Source organism: Macaca nemestrina, chromosome 19 (assembly GCF_043159975.1).
Source record: "Macaca nemestrina isolate mMacNem1 chromosome 19, mMacNem.hap1, whole genome shotgun sequence".
Classification (NCBI taxonomy): Eukaryota; Metazoa; Chordata; class Mammalia; order Primates; family Cercopithecidae; genus Macaca; species Macaca nemestrina.
In genome coordinates this window covers 46,068,103-46,086,479 of record NC_092143.1, presented here as the reverse complement: position 1 = coordinate 46,086,479, position 18,377 = coordinate 46,068,103, and the positions used below count along the sequence as shown (strand labels likewise).

At 40.0% G+C, this 18,377-nt stretch overlaps 1 protein-coding gene and 1 long non-coding RNA gene across 10 annotated transcripts in view; one reads left to right on the top strand and one right to left on the bottom strand.

Annotated features, from left to right (window-relative positions):
- Positions 1-18,377, bottom strand: part of LOC105499564 (ectopic P-granules 5 autophagy tethering factor) — a 137,322-nt gene that overhangs the window by 38,490 nt on the left and 80,455 nt on the right. For all 9 annotated transcript variants that reach the window (XM_071085434.1, XM_071085433.1, XM_071085435.1 and 6 more), the window contains 4 exons: positions 10,140-10,282; positions 8,076-8,232; positions 4,524-4,718; positions 2,219-2,432 (listed from right to left, as the gene is read on the bottom strand). In XM_071085434.1, the coding sequence (XP_070941535.1) occupies positions 2,219-2,432; positions 4,524-4,718; positions 8,076-8,232; positions 10,140-10,282 (709 nt within the window). The remainder of the gene's footprint in view (positions 1-2,218; positions 2,433-4,523; positions 4,719-8,075; positions 8,233-10,139; positions 10,283-18,377) is intronic.
- LOC112423000 (uncharacterized) lies at positions 682-9,547 on the top strand. Its single transcript, XR_003013455.2, has 3 exons — positions 682-815; positions 1,671-1,754; positions 9,422-9,547. It is a non-coding gene; the product is annotated as an uncharacterized lncRNA (long non-coding RNA).

The following is an 18,377-nucleotide window of genomic DNA, read 5'->3' as shown; positions in this document are numbered from 1 at the left end:
TCCAAAACAAACTCACAGGGGTATCTAGAGTGAGGAGGCCCAAGTAAAGAGAACCTAAGAGAAGAACTGGCTGCCCGCACATATGGTTTTCCTGGTTCCTGGTGACGCTGCTGGGAGTGAGCGCTGCTGAAGCTACACTCAGAGGGGTGGGAGACCTGACCCTCCGACCCTGGCTGGGGAATGGTGCCAGTGCCCCTCTCCTGGCTGGGGGACCACAGCTATCTATGAGTGTGACAGAAACAACAGTGACAGGACAATGGAGACTACGTGCTGAAGGCAACTCAGGGCCTGGGCTCTCCGGAAGGGGTCTCCTACCAGCCCCCAAATTCCCCAAAACCAAGACTCAGAGGCAGCATGGAAGAGCTGGGCAAGTCCAGCAGCCCGTATTCTGAACTAGTTCCAATTTGGTACTTAATAATTTCGCATCCCACAGGACAGGAGTAATATCTCCTAAAGTACTTTCCATCCAGAGTGAACATGAGAATCAAGTAAGAGAACAGGTTCACAGAGCAGGTCTGAGGAGAATGATGGTGAGACCAGCTGCATTATGTCCAGTGTGAGGTACCTGGGGGACAGTGACCAGTCTGTGCCCAGTGGCCACTGGGGTCTGGATCTTAGGACAGCGCCCCGAAATTAAGCTAGCACTGTAGAAATCACACATGCCTAGAAGACGGCAGTGACATCAGGGAAAACAATGGGCTCACCCAGAGGGAATGAATGCAGCAGAAGAGCAAAGGATGCTCCCAAGGCAACATCAACATGGTAGCCAGGGAGGAGAAAGAAACCAGGAGGCAGCAGCTCATGGCATCTGAGAGGTATCGTATTGGTACTCTTTTTTTTTTTTTTTTTTTTTTGAGACGGAGTCTTGCTCTGTCACCCAGGCTGGAGTGCAGTGGCCGGATCTCAGCTCACTGCAAGCTCCGCCTCCGGGTTTACGCCATTCTCCTGCCTCAGCCTCCCGAGTAGCTGGGACTACAGGCGCCCGCCACCGCGCCCAGCTAGTTTTTTTTTTTGTATTTTTAGTAGAGACGGGGTTTCACCGTGTTAGCCAGGATGGTCTCGATCTCCTGACCTCGTGATCCGCCCGCCTCGGCCTCCCAAAGTGCTGGGATTACAGGCTTGAGCCACCGCGCCCGGCCCATATTTGTATTCTTAAGTCTGAATTACTTATCTTGGGAAGAATAAATTTCCTGCTAAATTCAAGTCAATAGTGGTCTAGTATAAATGGTTTACAATCTCTTTAAAAGATTTCAGGGAAAAATCCACAACACACACTATATCAAACTTAAAGCTTAGAGCAAAAATTAGCTATGCACATATTCATTGAAATTTGTAGAAATGAATTTCCCTTCCAACATTCTCCACCCACCCTGCAACCTGCCTTTGTAGGAAACAATGAAAGCTTGAAGTGTTCTGAAAATGAGAGACTACACATTTCAGGGCCCTTTGGGTAACCCAATACACTGGATCATTAACTTATCCATCAAACAATTTCTATTATGTAACACAAAAATTTGGTATAAAGCAAAATTTCTTTTTCTACTACAAATATAAACGGTATGTTTGCATGAAAAAAGTAAATACTATCTCATTTATCAAATTTTAATAAAATTACTGCCTAGTAAAACTCCAAAAATAAAAAAGCCTACCCTATTTATTTCTCCTCTAAGCTCTAAAACTGCCATGGAAAATTGTAAGAAGAGGACAACAGAAGTGGCAGGAATGTGGAGATTGTAATGCTGCTCTTTCCCTTGGTAAATATAAATAAAGTCTATCATTATATATGGATAAAATTAATTTGCCAAAAACAAGAGTAAAAAAATTAGAAAGGAAAAACTCCCAAAATGTCATAAGGCACAACCTGCCTGCTTTGCCAGATCTGTCATCTGCAGAGTAAGCTGGTCCTTCCCCACCCCACTTCAAGAAAGCTGAAAAGTCAAGGCAAAGAAGTAGTTACATGACTGTGGACTCCACCAAATTCTAGGTGCTGCCTTGCCCAAATTAGAGCCCATTCTCACCTTTAGAACAATAACTGGCCATATTTACAGTAACAATTTTTTGGGCCTTGTTCATCAAGCCCTTTAGATGACAATCAGTGATTCTAAACTCCTATACTGGTATTACTTTCATACCTTTGAATGACATCTGCAAAATGAAAAAATGTGATATTGAATATTCACTAAGATCTAGTTAGTTACAATTAAATGAAGACACTTACTTTGCATCAGCAGCCTGAGAATGTCACTGTACTGGTCAGGAAACTGGTAGAGAAGAAGATAAGTCCAGTGCTTACAGAAAAGATTAAATGGCATCAAAATATCCTCATCTGGTTCAAGGCCCCAGGCAGTAAGTGCCAAGTGAATGGACTCCAGAAGCCTGGTACGATCAGACAGAGGAGGTTTAGTGGTGCTTAACCATTGTTTAAGATCGAACTAAAAAGAAAAAGAAACAAAAAGTCATTTTATTTACACTAGAAAAATAGTTTAAGAGGACAGAAATCTGTGTAAATTTAGTTTAAAGGCCAAAAATTACCCAGCATTTTATAAAAATTGAAACTAAAATGTATAAACAGGTACATAAAAGATTCAACCAGAGGAAACTAATTGCAAAATAAATAAATAATAAAAAAAAGAAGTACATAAAAGAATACAAAAAGTTCATTAATTGAGCCAGGTGCGGTGGCTCACACCTATAATCCCAGCACTTTGGGAGGCCGAGGCAGGCAGATCACCTGATATCAGGAGATCAAGACCAGCCTGACCAACATGGAGAAACCTCGTCTCTACCAAAAACACAAAATTAGCCAGGCATGGTGGTGCATGCCTGTAATCCTGGCTATTCAGGAGGCTAAGACAGGAGAATCGCTTGAACCTGGGAAGCGGAGGTTGCAGTGAGCCGAGATCGCGCCATTGCACTCCAGCCTGGGCAACAAAAGCAAAACTCCGTCTCAAAAAAAAAAAAAAAAAAAAAGAGTAGTTCACTAATTGGTGCCATTATGCATCTATTTCTATGTTACTATCTAGAATCTCAGAGGCAGTTTTCTTAGCTCTGTGTGCTTTTCTTGCAATTTAAAAATCTTACTGATGATTCATTATTGGCTTATAATTTTATACTGTTCCTCAGAGACTCATATATTTCTGTCTTATAATAAGTTTCCTCTCCAAGACCTGGATCAGAACTTCGTAGCTCTCCTTCACTGGTGACAATGCCACAAATGAGCAGCCACTTTATGAAACTGTCTCAATTTAACAGCCTTGTTTCTGGGTCTGCATCAGTTACCTGTCTCAGTTAATAAAATTCAGACTGTTAATATTCCCTTCCCAAATCCCAAACTATAACACATGTTCTCCTCCATTATAGGCTGAGATCAATCTCTAGGCCCTAAAATTGTCAAGGTTTTTTGTCTTTTTTTTTTCACAACAGATCTCACTCCATCACCCAGGCTGGAGTGCAGTGGTGCAGTCACCGCTCACTGCAGCCTCAACCTCCAGGGCATAAGCAATTCTCCCACCTCAGCCTCCCAAGTAGCTGGGAGTACCACTAGCTTGGTTTTTTGTTGTTTTTTTTTTTTTTTGTAGAGACAGGGTCTCTGTTTTGGCAAGACTGGTCTCAAACTCCTACACTCAAGCAATCGTCATGCCTTGGCCTCCCAAAGTGCTGGGATTACACACATGAGCCACCGTACCTGAGCAAAACTGCCAAGGTTTTGTTGATTCATAGATGTAAAAGAAATACAAGTGGAGGTAAAGTAGTTAAGACTCTGAAATTCTCAACTGGTTAAGTAAACTCATTACCTAGGTCTAAAAGTTAATATTCTAATGTTATATATTAATATGAAATCTAATAATATTAACAGAGTTAATATTCAGAATGAGATCAAAGGCAATTTGCTTAGATCCAGCTTATTCTAAATATGAGACTAATAAAACTTTTGTCAAACACAATTTAGGCATAAATTCAAGATAAATTTTAAAAAAGGATATACTAAACTAATATGAATATTTTCAAAACTATATTAAGTTTTAAAAAGGGATGGGAATTAGGTCCTCTTTACACTAAGTGGAATAAGACTACCCTATACAACAGGGGTCCCCAAGCCCCACCTCCTGTCAGATGAGCCATGGCATTAGATCCTCATAGAAGCACGAACTCTATTGTGACCTGTGCATGTGAAGGATATAGGTTGCACGCTCCATCTAATGCCTGATGATCTGAGGTGGAACCGTTTCATCCCAAAACCACCCCCCCTACTCCAGTCCCTGGAAAAACTGTATTCCATAAAACAGGTCCCTGGTGCCAAAAAGGTTGGAGACCACTGCTATACAACACAACCAACGCTCCACCCCGCTAAGAAGCAGCTGTGGGGTCAGACTGCTTGAAGCTTATGCAAACTGTGAAAAAGGCCTCTCAGCCTCTGCTGTACCTGGAAATAAAACTTCAGAGGTCCTTTTATTTCTGTGGAGTAGGAAGCGACAATCATTGCTATGTTTCAACAATATGGTGAGGATGGAATTACATCTTACCTTGGTTAGCAGCATGAAAATCATATCACTGTTGTCCTCACTTAGAAACTTGACCACTTTCTCATACAGCTGTATGAACTCTGCGGGCGCAGCATTGGGAGTAAAGAAAGGAGACAGCAGGGAGCAGAGCCTGCTGTTCTTCAGAATGGTCTCAAGTACTTTTCTGCACTCTGATTTAGTGCCACTGATAAACACCTTGGAAAAATAAAAAGGAAAAATGTCACCAGATTCTTCCCTTACAACCTTTATTTAAGCAAGCAAATTTTTAAGGGGCACCAAATAAGGTGAATTGAATTTTTTTCTAAATGAAAGTCTGAAACAATCAAAAGACAGCTAAAATCAACATAGATAAGCCTATTGCTTCCAATGTCGGTAATATTAGAAATTCTGAAGAATCCATAAATCTGATTTGGACAAGCCACATATAGAAAATGCTGAGTTAGGGCGGGTGCAGTGGCTCATGCCTGTAATCCCAACACTTTGGGAGGCTGAGGCGGGTGGATCACCTGAGGGCAGGAGCTCCAGACCAGCCTGACCAACACAGTGAAACCCCATCTCTACTAAAACTACAAAAATTAGCCAGGTGTGGTGGTGGGCACCTGTAATCCCAGCTACTTGGGGGGCTGAGGCAGGAGAATTGCTTGAACCCGGGAGGTGGTGGTTGCAGTGAGCTGACATCGTGCCATCACACTCCAGCCTGGGCGACTCCAGAGCCAGACTCCATCTCAATAAAAAATAAAATAAAATAAATAAAATAAAATAAAATAAAATAAAATAGGCCGGGCGCGGTGGCTCAAGCCTGTAATCCCAGCACTTTGGGAGGCCGAGACGGGCGGATCATGAGGTCAGGAGATCGAGACCATCCTGGCTAATACGGTGAAACCCCATCTCTACTAAAAATACAAAAAACTAGCCGGGCGAGGTGGCGGGCGCCTGTAGTCCCAGCTACTCGGGAGGCTGAGGCAGGAGAATGGCGTAAACCCGGGAGGCGGAGCTTGCAGTGAGCTGAGATCCGGCCACTGCACTCCAGCCTGGGCGCAAAGCGAGACTCCGTCTCAAAAATAATAAAATAAAATAAAATAAAATAAAATAAAATAAAATAAAATAAAATGAGTTAACCGTACTACAAGATTTTTAAGAGATTAAAATATTGCAGTACTTTGAATCCACAAACGTGCAATGTCCCCAACGTGGTGCTGCATTACGTCAGGAAAACAAAACTTCCAGGTTATAGATTTTAGTGAGAGGTGTATTTAATACCTCTCAAAAACCAACTTTCATAATAATATATAATCAAGATGACATCAACTTGTTTTAACTTGGTTCTAATATTAAAAAGTACTAGAATATAAGCAAAAATTGAAACAATTTCACCGGCAGGAAGGCTTTCATATGGTTGACCAAAGGCAAAAATAATAAAAGAACAAGACTGATAGGCTCGAATATATTAAAATTTTAACTTCTATAAGATAAAAAATAATCATAAAATTAAAGAAAAAAATGATAAACTAAAAAAATGTATTTATAACACATTCCAGATGCCAGGTTAATAGTGTGAGGAGCTCTTTCAAAGCAATCAAAAAACAAGAAACTCCAACGGAAAATCTACAAAGGACCATAATCAGCAATTCACAAAAGTATATATAAATGGCCAATAAACATATGAAAAGGCATATAACTTAACAAGTACTTAAAGAAGAACAAATTAAAATAATAATGAAATACCACTCCCTTATCAGATTAGCAAAACTTAAAAAGAAGGAGAATTCCTAATGTTGGTTATGGTACGAAGAATAACAAACTCAAACAGTGCAATGATAGCATAAATAGGTGCAAACTTCCCAGGAAAGGCAGTGTAACTATATCAAGTATGATGTAAAACGTCAAATATACAATGTGTATCAAATTCCTTTGACACAGCAATCATACTTCTAAGAAATTATCCTAAAGAAAATAGTCTGACAAGTTCACAAAGACATACGAGAATATTTACCTCAGTCTTATTGTAGCAAAGCAATCTACCTAAATATCCAACCATCAAACACTAGCTCAACACACTGTAATAAATCTGTATCAAGGAACACTACAGACATGCAACGTCATGATATAAGTCTGTATTTATTAACGTGAAATACTGTCTAAAAGATGTGTTTAAATGAAAAAAGAGGTTACAAAATAGCATAAGCCCATTTTAAGTGCCTATCTATATCTATATATCTCTATATATGTAGAAATGAAATATCATGTTTACAAATAGAAACACATATACAAGACAAACTATAATAAAATGTTAACTATGTAATCAGTATCTCCAGGTAGTTAGGATTATAAGAAATTTTTCTTCTTCATACTTTCTATACTGTCTGCATTGCTTATAATAAGCACACATTAATTTTTTTTTCTTGAGATGGAGTTTTGCTCGTTGCCCAGGCTGGAGTGCAACAGCATGATCTTGGCTCACTGCAACCTCTGCCTCCCGAGTTCAAGAGATTCTCCTGCCTCAGTCTCCTAAGTAGCTGGGATTATAGGCATGCACCACCACACCCAGTTAATTTTGTATTTTTAGTAGAGGCAGGGTTTCTCCATGTTGGTCAGGCTGGTCTCGAACTCCCAACCTCAGGTGATCTGCCTGCCTCGGCCTCCCAAAGTGCTGGGATTACAAGTGTGAGCCACTGTGCCTGGCCAGCACACATTAATTTTATGATCAGGATGCGGAGCTTGCAGTGAGCTGAGATCCGGCCACTGCACTCCAGCCCGGGTGACAGAGCCAGACTCCGTCTCAAAAAAAAAAAAAAAAAACTTCCTACAAAAAAATCGATGATAATACCTGTTCAGCATTACTTCCTTATAAACATCCAATAAATAAGTACTCATTCAGTTGAATTTGGGTGACAGTACATGGTTAATTAGTGTTTATATATTTCAAACAAGAGATTTTCCTTTCTTTTATGAAACATTTCATAAATCTGCATGATTACCCTTGCCCTTGTTAAATATCCATCTATGTAACTGTAAGCCAAATAAATAAATAAACAAATAAATGTTGACCAAGGCTAGCAACCGGGACACAGCAGTGGGGAGGTGGGGCAAGCACTGGTCAGAAGCCCTGGGATTCAGTCTCAGCTCCACACTCACCAACTGAATTCTTTAGGCCAGTCACTTAATCTTCTAGAACCTAGTTTTCTCATCTTTAAGATGGAACTCAATCACACAGATTCCCCATGAGGATGAAATAAACAAACTGGAAAGTATTTTTATAAACAATGAAGAGCTTTAGTAATGTTATTGTTAAGAACACCAAAGATACATGACAAATTCTGATGTCTCCCTAGACTTTCAAATACGAATAATTTAATCTCCCTTGTATGAGAAGCAAAATTCTATACCAACAGTTCTAATCATATCTTGAGAAGCCTACAACTCCAAGAGGCTTCTGACTTGGGTAAGACTCTGAACCTGTAATGTAAGTCTGAGGTCAATGCTGACTATCTCTAATGAAGACACTGCAGAGACTCATTATCTGATCAAGGCAAAAGGTACAAATAGCCTTACCTGTCCCAAGATCTCAATGCATGAAGTAAAGAACTGCCTTGTTGGGGGATGACGCTGCGTCTCATCGCTGACATAATCCACAATAGTAAAGAAAAGGCTAATGCCAACTTTCTGAATCCCAGGTGTAGGCTGCAACTTGTAGGCATTCACTAAGGCCCTGTGGGAAAATGTGGGTAAGACTGCGGCCTACAGTAAAAGATTCCATACTCACAAGGCCTTCTTTGATACCCTACGTTTCTCAGGCAATATTCTTAAGAATCCTCAGAGCACCCACGAAAACGTCACTTTAAAAATCATGATTTCATGGAGTAAATATATTATCTTCTAATTTTATTGACAACCGATTTTTTTTTTCTTTTTCTTTTTCTTTTTTTTTGGAGACAGAGTCCCATTCTGTCGCCCAGGCTGGAATGCAGTGGCGTGATCACGGCTCACTGCAACCTCTGCCTCCTGGGTTTGAGTGATTCTCCTGCGTAGCTGGGATCACAGGCACACGCCACCACACCTAGCTAATTTTTGTATTTTTATTTTCTTTTATTTATTTTTTTATTATTTATTTATTTTCTTTCTTTATTTATTTTCGACGGAGTCTCACTCTGTCACCCAGGCTGGAGTACAACGGCACAATCTCAGCTCACTGCAACATCCACTTCCTGGGTTCGAGCAATTCTAATACCTCAGCCTCCCAAGGAGCTGGGATTACAGGAACCCGCCATCATGCCCGGCTAATTTTTTTGTATTTTTGTAGAGATGGGGTTTCGCCATGTTGGCCAGGCTAGTCTTGAACTCCTGACCTCAAGTGATCTGCCTGCCTCAGCCTCCCAAAGTGCTGGGATTACAGGCATGAGCGACTGCACCCGGCCAATTTTTGTATTTTTAGTAGAGACGGGGTTTCACCACGTTGGCCAGGCTTGTGTCAAACTCCTGACCTCAAGTGATCCGCCCGCTTTGGCCTCCCAAAGTGCTGGGATTACAGGCATGAGCCACTGCATCTGGCCAATTTCCAATACTTAGTAATGATTTCATATTCTTCTAGGGGAAAAAAAATCAGCTATAAGGACTAATTAACATTCTCATCCTTATTAAAAATGTTCATAGTTTGCATGTAATTCATAATTTGTTATTTAACTTTTTATACAATCTTTATATAATTTTTTTGAACACAAAACCCTGACTTCTCTACATTTTAAAATCCAAAACACTGACTAAAGTTGAGATAAAGATTTCTGTATAGAATAAGATCCTAGAATAAAGATATCCCTTCCAATTCTCACACCTTTTTGTGTCCCTTTCCCAGTAAAAGAAACATCAACTTCTTGTTTGCCTGGTCTCCTTCTCCTTCCCAGGTGCCCCAGCCCAACACACAAAAGGACTCAATGCTCCCCGCCATACACCATCCTACTCTACTGAGGGGATCAGCTGCTGGAATGAGAATGTGGAGTCAGTCACCTTAAAGTAAGGGCAGAGTCAAGCCCACCTCCCAAGTCATGTCGTGGTGGCTTTGGAAAGAAAGAGGACAGTAAGAGTAAGCCACAACGAAAGGCAAAAGAAAACCACAATGGTCAAATGCAAGTTCACAACCACACTTGAGAGCCCTGATTCCCCTAAATAATTGTGCTATGAACTTTGTTCAGTCATCTGAGTTGACAATGATAAGTTCCTGGGTAAATGTGACTTTGATATAAAACATAAGCACTAAATCTCTCCTCAACTTAATTTCAATGCACTGTATCATGTCACAATTCAGGGGTCAGCAAATTTTTTCTATATAGGGCCAGATAGTTAATATTTTCTGCTTTATATCTCTGTTACAACCACTCAATCCTGCTGTTGCAGCATAAAAGCCATAGAAATTATAAATAAATGGGAATGGCTGTGTTCCAATAAAACTTTATTTATAAAAATAAGTAGCAGGCCAGATTTAATTCAAAGGCCATAGTTTGCTGATGTCCGTACTAAATTAATCTGTGGGTGCTACAGGGGTGGTGGTGGTATAGTAGCATGTATGATTACTATTCATGATAACAAAACAGTATTTCAAATTATAATGCCCATAAAACTTACGTGATCAAGTTTTCTGCATGTACAGCAGCTTCCACAATATTAAGTGATGGTGGTTTAGCAGCTTCTGCTTGCAACTGCTTCACTTCTTTCCGTAAAACATGAAGCTGTTGGCTTATGGCTTCATTCTTATGCATGCCTTCAAACTAACAAAAATTAAAGTTATCAAAAGACATTTCCCCCCCATGTTTCTAGAATAGCTATTTTATTACAAACACAATAGGCATATGACAAAGAGAATAGTATTACAACTAATATTATAATTTAACTTAAAACTCTCAGTTGAACTTCAAGGTGATCGAAAAACTTTGTCAAAACACTGTTCAAGAATCTCAGGTTTTCAAGGCTGGGCACAGTGGCTCATGCCTGTAAAGAATCTCAGGTTTTCCATGAAGACTCAAGCTTAAATTAAACAGAATTAGTGTCTTATAAAAATACCAAAATTTGTATCTCTTTATATGACGGCCTTATAAACTGATAAGATCTTGAATTAATTTATCAATAGTTCAAAGCCTTTTGTAGGGAGCACGTCTTCTACCACTGAGGCTTTCCTTGAAGCACAGGAAGCCCTCCTCTGCTGATCATGGCTCCCCAGCCATAGCCCTTCTGTGTGCTCTCAATCCAACACACAAAACACAACTCCAAACATTCGGGCTGCATACACATGTGTGCCTAGCATTAAAAAAAGATGACACAGATGCTGCTCACAAATGTCATTTGGAAAGGAAGAAAATATAATCATAAAACAAACAACAAAATAAGATAATATATGGGGAAACGCCCAAACCAACTGCATGCCAAGGAAAGAGCAATTGGCTAATTCCTAAATTCATCAATTAGGTTCCTAGAAGCTGGTCTTTTATGAAATTTTTATTGGTTTTCAGTAAAGGTGTGAAAAGGAGAATTTATTGAGCTTCCTTAAAAAAAAAAAACTAAATTTTTTTCAACTCAAAAGACTATCCTTTTTTAAGATTAGCCTTTCTTATTTGAGAAGCCATCAACAAACCCTTTCTCTGACTGATAGTGACATACATAACTGGTTTGTTTATGCAACTTTAACGTCATTTTTTGGATGTGGATAGAGGCAGAAGAAAAGAGAAGACATCCTGGGCCCAGATTGCAACACACACACAGAACTGACATGACAGCTGTGGGGGATGTGGGACAGAGAGACAGGAAGGAGGAGCCCGGCCAGGGTTGCAGGGTGCAGTAAACTCAGACTGGGGAGCTGAGAGAGCCCTCTTAGGGAGGCTTTGAAATGCAGGCCAGGGGCCAGGCGCAGTGGCTCACGCCTGTAATCCCAGCACTTTGGGAGGCCGAGGCGGGCGGATCACAAGGTCAGGAGATCGAGACCACGGTGAAACCCCGTCTCTACTAAAATTACAAAAAATTAACCGGGCGCTGTGGTGGGCGCCTATAGTCCCAGCTACTCAGGAGGCTGAGGCAGGAGAATGGCGTGAACCCGGGAGGCGGAGCTTGCAGTGAGCCAAGATTGTGCCACTGTACTCCAGCCTGGGGGACAGACTGAGACTCCGTCTCAAAAAAAAAAAAAAAAAAAAAAAAAAAAGAAATGCAGGCCAGGAAGTCTGGACTTACTGAAGAGACCAGAACATTTAGAAGGCAAGACTTCCATTTAGAAGGCAAGAGTTCCAAATTCTACATTCTTCCCCAATCACATGGGGGAGCAGTAGGGTCTACATTTTTCCTTTACATGCACCTGCCCAAACCCAGTCTTCAGCCATTGCTGCAATGATTAAACGTATCCTTTATAAATAATGTAAATACTTAATTCACAAACTTATTACCTGAGGCTCTTAGGTCACTTATGAGGCCCAGGGTTATTATCATAAATTCTGTATAAAAGTTCCTGAAGAGCAGCTGGGCATGGTTGTTCACGCCTGTAATCCCAGCACTTTGGGAGGCCAAAACAGGTGGATCACTTGAGGTCAGGAGTTTGAGACAAGCCTGGCCAACATGGTGAAACCCCGTCTCTACTAAAAATACAAAAATTAGCTGGGTGTGGTGGCAGGCACCTGTAATCCCAACTACTCAGGAGGCTGCGGCAGGAGAATTGCTTGAATCTAGGAGGCAGAGGTTCCAGTGAGCTGACATCACGCCACTGCACTCCAGGGCGACAGCGTGGGACTCCGTCTCAAAAAAAAAAAAAAAAAAGTTCCTGAAGGGCAATGGTCCTTCCTATTTGTTTTACTTACCCAGAACCCCAGCACAGCATAAATCTGACAATACACTAAGCACCTACTTTTTATGACTGTGACAATAGTAACTTCCTTGTGTAAAACTCACCAATGTTGTATTAAAAATCTTTACAAAACTTCTTCTTTCCTTACTCTTTATACGAAAATTAATTCAAGATGGATTACAGACTTAAACGTTAGACCTAAAACCATAAAAACCCTAGAAGAAAACCTAGGTAATACCATTCAGGACATAGGCATGGGCAACGACTTCATGTCCAAAACACCACAAGCAATGGCAACAAAAGCCAAAATTGACCAATGGGATCTCATTAAACTAAAGAGCTTCTGCACAGCAAAAGAAACTACCATCAGAGTGAACAGGCAACCTATAGAATGGGAGAAAATTTTTGCAATCTACTCATCTGACAAAGGGCTAATATACAGAACCTACAAAGAACTCAAACAAATTTACAAGAAAAAAACAACCCCATCAAAATGTGGGCAAAGGATATGAACAGACACTTCTCAAAAGAAGACATTCCTACAGTCAACAGACACATGAAAAAATGCTCATCATCACTCGCCATCAGAGAAATGCAAATCAAAACCACAATGAGATATCATCTCACAACAGTTAGAATGGCAATATTAAAAAATCAGGAAACAACAGGTGCTGAAGAGGAGTGGAGAAATAGGAACACTTTTACACTGTTGGTGGGACTGTAAACTAGTTCAACCATTGTGGAAAACAGTGTGGCGATTCCTCAAGGATCTAGAACTAGAAATACCATATGACCCAGCCATCCCATTACTGGGGATATACCCAAAGGATTATAAGTCATGCTGCTATAAAGACACATGCACACGTATGCTTACTGCGGCACTATTCACAATAGCAAAGACTTGGAATCAACCCAAATGTCCATCAGTGACAGACTGGATTAAGAAAATGTGGCACATATACACCATGGAATACTATGCAGCCATAAAAAAGGATGAGTTCGTGTCCTTTGTAGGGACATGGATGCAGCTGGAAACCATCATTCTCAGCAAACTATCACAAGAACAGAAAACCAAACACCACATGTTCTCACTCATAGGTGGGAATTGAACGATGAGATCACTTGGACACAGGAAGGGGAACATCACACACCAGGTCCTATTGTGGGGAGGGGGTAAGGGGGAGGGATAGCATTAGGAGATATACCTAATGTAAATGATGAGTTAATGGGTGCAGCACACTAACATGGCACATTGTATACATATGTAACAAACCTGCACATTGTGCACATGTACCCTAGAACTTAATAAAAGAAAGAGAGGGAAAAAAAAGCAAGAAAAAAAAAGCTCTATGACATCAAAATGCATGAAAGTGAATACTCAAGAACATATAATGCTAACAATAATTTTTACTATTGGAGAAATGAAAGATTAAAAAAGAAATTACTTGCATTTAGCTAGATAATAAATCAATACAGGTATCTGAATTAAATTTGAAATATTTCAAATAACAGACCCATGTTTAATATCCTAAAATGTAAGTAGGACTATCTGCAGTCAGCCTTTTTGTTCAATACGTCACCAATACAGTTAGACTGGGACTACGCGTGTCACAGAATCCCCTGGCTGGCCTGGACAGAAAGCAGCCAAACAGGAAAAGAGAGAATCTGAGATGAGAAGGGAAGACACAGAATGAAGGGAGGTGCAAAGGAAAAGGATCCAAAGTCCACTTGGTTGGAAAAATGCAGAGACAGGACTAAACCTACTTTGTTACCCAAACTTTACAATTGCCATTCCATGTTGTAGAAACTACTAAAATAAAACCAGCTGGTTTGGGAAAGTTTAGACTCTCTCACAAAAAAAAAAAAAAACATCCCCAAATTCTTATTTTCTAGTCTACTTATTTTTGTTTATTGTTCCCACTACTGTTGAAAGTTTTCTTTTTTCACTGCAGTGAAGGTGAGAGCAATGGAATGACTATCAGTTCATAATTACAAGAAGTCGTAGACAATAGAACAAAGTAGCATGGTAGAAGCCCCTCCACTTGAGTCATTTTAAGTGGACACAGAAATTTAAAAGTGTCCTTGTCTAAATTTAAAAGTTGGACAAAGCATGTCCTTCAGTCAGTTTTTACAATAATGTGGGGCCCTCAGTGGGTCTTTTCCATCATTCATTTCTAGGAATGACCGAATTTTTCACATGATAATAAATCAATCCTGGGGCCAGCAAGCATACCCACAATACAAAAGTACATCAAAAGGAACCCAGTTATAAATCACCCCATTTCCCCAAGGAACATCAATGAATTGGTAGAGGCTACTACTGGGAAGAGAGAACACAGAAAGCAGCACGTTTCACTTCTCATAAAATATATTTGCCTCTGTATACCCAAAACAAGCTATACATAGCTCAAACGCTTGCAGATAGCTGGAAATTTCCAGGACATTCTTTCCCAGAAAAATTCTATTAAGGAATAAAATATTTTCATGATATAATTTGAACTCTTAATAAAGGAGTCATTAAAAATTATATTTAAAATCTGAAGTCATTTCCCATAAAGCTAATTTTTAAAAACTGATCTAATCTAGAATGTTAAGATCACAAATTCTCTAATCACTGAAAAAAGAAGGCAATACTATTATATAGACTCAGAGAGAAAATGAAATGGTACCTATGTTGATGGAGCTACTCACTAGCTATGTGACTTTGGCAAGTCTCACAGTGTCTCTGAACCTGTTTCTCTGAACTCATCCTCATTCTATGAAGACTAAGTTGGATAAGCTAGGTACAGTGCCTCACGTCTGTAATCCCAGCACTTTGGGAGGCCAAGGTGGGCGGATCACTTGAGGTCAGGAGGTCAAGACCAGCCTGGTCAACATGGTAAAAGTCCATCTCTACTAAAAATACAAAAATTAGCTGGGCATGGTGGTGTGCCCCTGTAGTCCCAGCTACTCGGAGAGAATCACTTGAACCTGGCAGGTAGAGGTTGCAGTGAGCCAAGACGGCACCCCTGCACTCCAGCCTGGGCGACAGAGTGAGACTTTACCTAAAAAAAAAAAAAAGATTAAGTTGGATAATAAAAGCAAAACACCTAGCATAATACCTGGGACATGGGAGTGCCCAAGCAAGTGACCAAAAGTACTGTGAACATGGCTGGGAAAACAGTGCAACCATCCTCACTGCTTCCCAAGACTGAATATTTGGGAGACATTTATATTAGAGTAAAAATGTACAGTAAGCAGTGTATAGTATTTAAGTTGAGTATTTAAGTACAGAAAGTATTAAGCTCTTTAAAAGCAAAGGTAAGCACAATCAAAGAATGAACTGTTAATTTTTAATAAGAAAAAGTTCCAATTTCCATGATGTCTGTCATGGCCAAATAATATCCACAAAATTCCAACATAGTTAAAATCAGGGAACTTACTTATGAAGGGCATAAATCTAGAGCTATTCATTCCTTCAAACACATCCATTTTGCAGCACTGACTGTATGAGGCACTGATGATATAAACATGAATAAGACAAAGTCCCTGACCTTATGTAACTCAAAATCTAGTAACAGCATAGAACTAAATCATAACACAAAACATAGAACTAATCATAACACACAACACAAAACAAAAACAATTAGGTTGTAACACAACCTAATGAGTGGTTTGTTACAAATAAGGATGCTTCCTTTCAGCAGAGGTGTACTAAAAAAATTAAAATAGGCTGGGCACGGTGGCTTATGCCTGTAATCCTAGCAATTTGGGAGGCCGAGATGGGTGGATCACCTGAGGTCAGCTGTTCAAGACCAGCCTGGCCAACATGGTGAAACCTCATCGCCACTAAAAATAAAAAAATTAGCTGGGCACGGTGGCACCTGCCTGTAATCCCAGCTACTCGGGAGGCTGAGGCAGGAGAATTGCTAGAACTCAGGAGGCAGAGGTTGCAGTGAATGCCACTGCACTCCAGCCTGGGTGACAAGAGCAAAACTCCATCTCAAAATAATAATAATAATAATAATAATAATAATAATAATATTAAAAACAAATAAAGATGGAAACCCTATTCCCAAAGAGTTCAGTCTGGCAGGACAAAACAGCAAGTGACTGCAACAGCATTTAGCCAAAAGCTGCAACGAAGGAAAGAACATCTCAATTTGACTGGAAGAGTCCGCAAAGACCTCAAGAAGAGGTTTGGCCTCAACTAAGTACTGAAGGCTGAGCCAGAAAGAGGTCAGAAACAGGTGGGAGAAGAACAAAAGCAGCATATGCGAAGAACAAAGGTATTCATGTGTATGTTGTGTTTAGAAAATGGAGAAAGTCTAAATGACTGAAAAGTAAAATGTCTGCGAAGTGGGGGACAGGATAAATGATGCTGCTAGAAGAAGACCAACAACAGATTATTAAGGGCGCTAAGGGCCATATTCCTTTTGATACTGCCAAGTAAGTACGGGTTTTTAGCCTGGAAATGTGATCAGATCTGTTTCAAAAGATGAGTAATGAGAGAATGGAAAACAGACTAGGCAGGGAGAGAGATATAGAGAGGAAATCTAATTAATGCAATAGGTCAAGGGAGAAGCGAGGTATGCCTACCATGGAGAAATGGCAACAGAAACACAGAGAAGGGAATGTCAGAGGCTTCAGAAAGCTATTTCAGAGGCGGAACCAATATGGAAGCAACTACGGAAAATACGGGAATGAAGTAGGGTAGAGTAACTGGAAGAGATGATATTGATGCCTAAGTTTCTATCTGGGGAGATCAGCTATGTGAAATTATAGGAAGAGATTTGGAAGGTAAAGATGAGATTAATTTGAGAAATATGGAGTTTGAGGTATTTGTGGGACATTCGGTTAGAATGAGGCAGGTGGAAATCTAGATTTGGAACTCAAGAGAGAATTCTGGACTAGAGAAACAGAACAGGATTATCAACATATGAGTAAATGGTTCTTTTGTTCTTTTTCGAACTATTCTGAGATCTGCTGGAGTTAAAAACTCTCCAGAAAAAAAATTTACATACACTTTCACGAACTTCACCAATTCTCTAAGGACCATTCACAGACCCCAGATTAACAACTCCAGCACAGACAGTAGGCAAAAGATGATGTCATATGAAGAAGAGAATCAGGATAACTAGCAATCTAAGAGTTTGAGTTGAGGAAGAAGAAACCCTGGAAACTGAGAAGTGGTTAGAGATTCAGAGGGAAGAGATGAGACTACATAAAGTTCAGTATCACAATAGGAAAATGTTAAAAGGAATCAAAACTACTGGACATAGCCATGAGGTGGTCACTGGACACATCTATATAGAGGGCTACAGTTTTATGTATAAAAATAACACAATCTACTTTTTGCAGGACATAATCTCTCCCAATGACAGTTTCATGATGAGTCATAAACACTGAGAACTCACCCTCTCTATGCTCCATTAACACCTCTTTTTCCAAAACTAAAGTCATCTATAACCAAAATTATCCATTTGGGTAATGGATGGCTTCATATTTAAGTATAATCTTTGGCCAAAAATCAGAGCAAAACAATCAACTTGCATAGATAATGCTCCAACTTCATAGCAGGTAGTTTCAGCTTTCCTCTGTCTTGCCCTTTGCCATTAATGCGTAACAAAACAGATTTTTATCTTCAAGTCCTCTAAGTATCAACCAGCAAATACTGCCTGGGGTAGCCTCAACTAGCAACGACAGTATTATATAACTTTCAAGCTTATTTAAGTCTCAGCCTATAAAAGGTGCTCACTGTCTTCACGTTTTTAATTGCCCTGGCACATCTGCATGTCAGGCAAAACATTGACTGCAGTCGATACTATTATTGATACTGAACTTCTAGGAGCCATCAGTAGGGGATTTCAAGCTTGGAGAACTTCCCAAGTGAGGCTAAAAGTCAGGGCACTAACCAAACAAGTGAGGCCAGCAGAAAATTAAAACCTGCTTTAAGAAAACTTAAATATTTCCAATGAGGTTAGGCCCACAAAATACAGCTATTTTTTCAAATTCTTTAAGCTTCTGCAAAATCTCCTTTCTTCCCTCTGTCCTTCATTACT